General features: G+C 40.1%; 1 protein-coding gene across 1 annotated transcript in view; it reads left to right on the top strand.

Moving 5' to 3' along the window:
• Positions 1–4,907: 4,907 nt before the first annotated feature.
• Positions 4,908–5,672, top strand: part of LOC103212522 (putative gustatory receptor clone PTE01) — a 1,398-nt gene continuing 633 nt past the window's right edge. Inside the window, exon 1 of the mRNA XM_042783380.1 lies at positions 4,908–5,671. Within this exon, the coding sequence (XP_042639314.1) occupies positions 4,908–5,671 (764 nt within the window). The remainder of the gene's footprint in view (position 5,672) is intronic.

Raw genomic sequence — 5,672 nt, 5'->3', positions numbered from 1 at the left:
TAGAATAATAACACCAGAGCAGAATCTACTTCTCAGTACAATCAAACATATAAGACCACAAAGGCAGTATTGTCCTAAAAAGAACCCTCAGAAGGCAGGAAGGGCAGGAAATAAGGAGAAATGGAAACAAAGAACCAAGGAGGAAGTGTGATAGTGTTGTTTTATTGAGGGGATTGCAACCAATATCACAAAACAAAATGTGTATAAATTGTTGAATGGAAACTAAATTGTTTTGTAAACTTTCACCCAAACTACAATAAAAGGTAAAATAGACAAATAAAACGAGGGTGTACAGAAACAGGAGACTAACACAGACATCAAGAGGAAAGAGTTCTGAGAGAATGGATTTGGTCCAACAGAAATATTGTTTAAGGAACTAAGGTATAGGTCTTTAATTATGAACACTTAACTTTGAATTTTCGAATTCAAAATAGTCACTATTTGTTTCCTTTTAACAATCCTCTTTTATTTTTCCAAAATTTGTCTCAGGTTCATGGAGCCCCAGAATCGAACAGGTATCTCTGAATTCTTCCTCTTGGGCTTCTCTAAGGATCCAGGACTTCAGCCCCTCCTTTTTGGGATGTTTCTGACAACGTACTTGGTTAATGTCCTCAGGAATGCACTCATTATCTTGACCATTGGCTCTGACTCCCACCACCACACCCCCATGTACTTCTTCCTGTCCAACCTGTCTTTGGCTGACATTGGTCAGGAAGTTCATGCCTGAGTCTGTCTTCCTGCCAGTCCTGAGGAAGAAGCCTCAGCTATCATCACCCACCAAGAACAGGAGGGATGGTGGATTGGCACACTTTGGACATGCCCCAGCAGAGACCTCGTGTGATCCAGTGAGTACCATCAGTGACAGTGGACACAGAAAGTCTGTGGAGTACTGTTTCCTTCCTACCAGGAAAAGCAGCACACTTTGGATGACCAGCTAGGAGGCCCAGAAGTGCTGTTTCAGCTTGAAGGCCTGTGATTTCTGTACCTGATTCTGTTAAAGATCTGACAATGCTCATTCAGAGTTTTAATTTCTATCATATTGGTTCTAGTTCCTGTAGTTATTTCCTCAATAAAGCAGGAAATAGGTTTCTCTATCCTGTCCCCTGGGAGCTCTGGTGGTGTAGTGTCTAGGCATTTGACTGCTAACCAGAGGGTTGGTAGTAAAAAGCCACCAGTCACTCCTCCGAAGGAAGATTGGGTGATCTACTTCTGCAGAGATACCACCTCAGAAACCCAAGGAGGAGTTGCTAAGAGTAAGAATTGACTCGATGGCAGTGAGTTTGGTTTTTTTTTTTTTTTTTTTTGCATTCTGTTCTTGGCTGAGAGTAGGTTCAACCACAATGAGAACACCAACTCTGTGTTAAATATGGAGTAGACCCTTCCTCTTCTCCCAGGATCAGAGCATCAGCTGTGTGGCTTCTGCCCTGAGTGCTTTCCTGCCCGTGTTTCATTCCATTGGACTAGAGACAATGTAAACAGGGCAAGACTATGTCTGTACCATGGATTTTAAAGGAGACCTATTTAACAGAGTGGGAGCTCTGGTAGCATAGTGCCTAAGGCACTTGACTGCTCAACAGAAGACTGGCAGTTCAAACCCACCAGCCACTCCTCGGAAGGAAGATGAGGCAATTTACTTCTGTAGTGATACTGCCTCGGAAACTCAAGGAGGGGTCGCTATGCGTTGGGTCAGACTTGAAGGCACATAACAACAACAACAACATTTAACAGAGTATACAGCATACTTTTTTTTTTTTTTAATGTGGAGGTTTTTGTAAAAATGAAAACCAAAAAGAAAAAAAGAAAGGGAAAGTAAATCTTATGGTGTGAGTGTAGGCACATTTTAAGATTTCAATATGATCTATGCTCAGATCCCTGGTATATATTAGGCTTCTACCTTTCTTATATGTAGTGGCTGTTATGTGCCATCAAACTGGGACTGATTTCAACAATAAACCCACTACTTTCATACTAATTCAAATTCTGATTAAAGAAACAATACTCAAATATTTAGTGAATTCCAAACCTTGGCTAGCTTTTGCATGCATTGTACTTATGGATGTTATTCTCATGCTTCCAGTTAAGAGAAGTTGAGAGATTTATATGCATTCTGAAATCACTGTGTGAAAGGTAATGTGAATTGGACCTTGCTCTCCTGATTTCTGTTCCAGGGCTGTCTCCTCCACCAGAGGTGAATGATTGTGTTCCTTTTCAGATGAGCAACTGGAAACTAAGGTGTTGATTCTGACTCGTACAAGGTGGTGAGTTGATCTGTGAATCAGTGAAATGGGCTAAATGGTTGACAGGGAACTTAATAGCATGACTCCTGTGAATAGGTGGATTTTCTATGAAGAGTAATGCATTTTACTGCTTACTTAGGAAATCTGAGCTGTGGGAATATTATTCTCCACACAGGATCCAATTTTAATATGGGTCGATCATGGAATGACCATTACCAGACAACTTTCTGGGCTATCTGTGATCCCATACCTTGACAAAAAGAGCATGTAGTTGTGTCTGGCTTTCTATTGTTATACAAATGTTGACAATTAATAGTAATTTTGACATGGTTCAGTTTTACACCTTAAAAACTATCCTCCATAAACATATAGAAATTCTCCATTGGAGAATTTGGAACAAGAACTTTACTATGATGATCTTAATAAGGAACCGACAAACATAATGGTCCTTAACTCAGCAATAATATGCATCACTGAAAATGTGTGATATAGATACATGTACTTCCCACATAAATTCAGAACACACTGTTGCACTAAATGAAAACTTTTAGAGGCCATTATGTGTAGCATATGTCACTAGTATTCCAAATGCCAGCAGGGTCACCCATGGGGGACAGGTTACTGTGGAGCTTCCAGACTAAGACAGACTGGGAAGAAGGACAGGGCTTCTGCAAAAACTAGCCTCGGAAAACCTTATGAACAGCAATGAAATACTGTCTCATATATTACTGGAAAACTTTCTGAATAGTGGTGAAGCATTTTGGATGTCCTGCTGGAAGATGAGCCTCTTAGGTTGGAAGACACTCAAAATATGATTGGGGAAGAGCTGCCTCCTCAAAGCAGAGTCAACCTTAATGAGGTCGATGGAGTAAAGGTCAGGACCTTCATTTGCTGATGGGACATGACTGACTCAAAATGAGAAAAAACAGCTGCAAACATCCATAAATAAATGGAGCTTAGAATGTACAAAATATGAATCTAGGAAAATTGGAAATTGTTAAAAATGAAATGGCAGGCATAAAGACTGATATCTTAGGCATTGTTGTTGTTGTTGTTGTTAGGTTCTGTCGAGTCATTTCCAACTCATAGAGACCCCATGCAAAGCAGAATGAAACACCGCCCAATTCAGCACCAGCTCCATGATACTTGCTATATTAGGCATTAGTGAGCTGCAATGGACTGGTATTGCCATTTTGAATCAGACAATCCTTTGGTCTACTATGTTGGGAAAAACAAATCGAAGAGAAGTGACTTCACATTCATCATTAAGAATATTTCAAGTTCACTGTTGTCAGTCATAGGTAATATTGGTAAACCCACAAGGAAGGCAAGTTAATACTACTATTATTCAAACTTATGCACCAACTACTAAAGCAAATGATGAAGAAATTGAAGATTTTTACCGATATCTGCAGTCTGAAATTGACCAGGTATGTAATCAAAATGTACTGATAATTACTATTCATTAGAATGTGAAAATTGGAAATGAAGAAACACAAGCAGTTGGAAAATATGGCCTTGGTGATAGAAATAACACCAGAGGTTGCATGTATGACTATTGAACAAACAAGGACTTACTGATTGCAAATACCTCTTTTAAACCACAGAAAGTGCAGCTATACATGTTGACCTCTAAGACAGAATATGTAGGAATGAAATCAACTATATCCATGGAAAGAGACAATGGAGAAGGTCAGTAGCATCAGTTGGAATAAGGCCAGGGTGGACTTTGAAACAGATAACCAATGGCTTACATGCAAGTTTGAGTTGAAGCTGAATAAAATTAAAACCAGTACATGAGAGCCAAACTACACCTTTGAGTACATCCCACCTGAATTTAGAGACCATATGAAGACTAGATTTAACACATGGAACATCTGTGACCGAAGACCAGATGAGTTGTGGGATGACATCAAGGACATCATCCATGAAGAAAGTCTTTAAAAGGGCAGAAAAGAAAGAAAAAAAAACCAATATGGATGTCTGAAGAGACTTTGAAACTTGCCATTGAACAAAGAGTAGCTAAAGAAAATGGAAGTAATAATGAACTGATTTTTATTGTCTTCTAATGGAATTTCTTTTCTTTCTTTCCTTTTTTTTAAAAAAGGATATTTCTTATTACATGTATTTTCCTTATAGAGGTTTTGTTACCTTGCTCCTTCTATGGATTTTTAAAATGTCCCTGTCATTCCAATGTTCTTTAGCCAAGAGTCTCTAAAGTGAATGTGTACAGAAAAAGGTTATAGAGCAGAAAAATGAGGAAACAGTTTTGAGTAGTATAGTGACTGAGTTTGCTACAGCTGAGTGATATTACTGAAGGTTCTGAAGTATTAGATCCTCAGATGTTAACAGCTGTGAATTTGCAAGCTTTCTGTGTGAATTTGGGACACTCTGGTGGTGTAGTGACTAACACATTTCACTGCTAACCAGAAGGTTGGTGGTTCAAACCCCCCAGATGCTCCACAGAAGGAAGATGGGGCAATCAACTTCCATAAAGATTTACCACCTCAGAAACATGGGGGTTGCTATCAGTTGGAATTGACTTGAAGGCAGTGAGTTTAGAAGTGAGCTATGTGAGAATTTCATGAATTCAAAAAACAGACACAGTATATGGTGCCTGTTCTCTTGTTTCATTTTCTCTTTTCTTTTTCCAAAAGCTCTCTCAGGTACATGGAGCCACAGAATCTAACAGGCGTCTCAGAATTCCTCCTTCTAGGCTTTTCTGAGGATCTAGAACTGCAGCCTCTACTCTTTGGGCTGTTCTTGTCCATATACTTGATCACTGTGGTTGGGAACCTGCTCATCATCCTGGCTGTCAGCTCTGACCCCCACCTGCACACCCCCATGTACTGCTTCCTCTCCAACCTGTCCTTGGCTGACATTGGTTTCATAACCACCACAGTCCCCAAGATGCTCATGAACATCCGGGCACAGAACGAATCAATCACTTATGCCAACTGCCTCGCACAAGTGTACTTTTTCTATCTCTTTGGATGTCTGGACGATCTCTTACTCACTGTGATGGCTTATGACCGTCTTGTGGCCATCTGTTACCCTCTGCACTACACAGTCATCATGAACCCCCGCCTCTGTGGCTTGCTAGTTTTGGTATCATTTTTCATCAGCCTTTTGTACTCCCAGTTCCACCTTTCATTGGTGTCACAGATTACCTTTTGTACAGACGCTGAAATCCCTAGTTTCTTCTGTGACTCTTCCCAACTCTTTAACATTGCCTGTTCTGACACCTCCACCAATATCATCTTAGCATATTGTATCGGTGCCATCTTTGGCGGTGTCTCAGTCTCAGGGATCCTTTTCTCATATATGAGAATTGTTTCCTCAATTCTGAGAGTCTCATCTTCAGGTGGGAAGTATAAAGCTTTTTCTACCTGTGGATCTCACCTGTCAGTCATTTGCTTATTTTTTGGAACAGGC

Source organism: Orycteropus afer, unplaced genomic scaffold (assembly GCF_000298275.1).
Source record: "Orycteropus afer afer isolate SDZICR_OR568_19922 unplaced genomic scaffold, OryAfe1.0 scaffold00991, whole genome shotgun sequence".
Classification (NCBI taxonomy): Eukaryota; Metazoa; Chordata; class Mammalia; order Tubulidentata; family Orycteropodidae; genus Orycteropus; species Orycteropus afer.
Note: the sequence above shows the minus strand (reverse complement) of the source record. Positions and strands in the feature narration are given on the sequence as shown.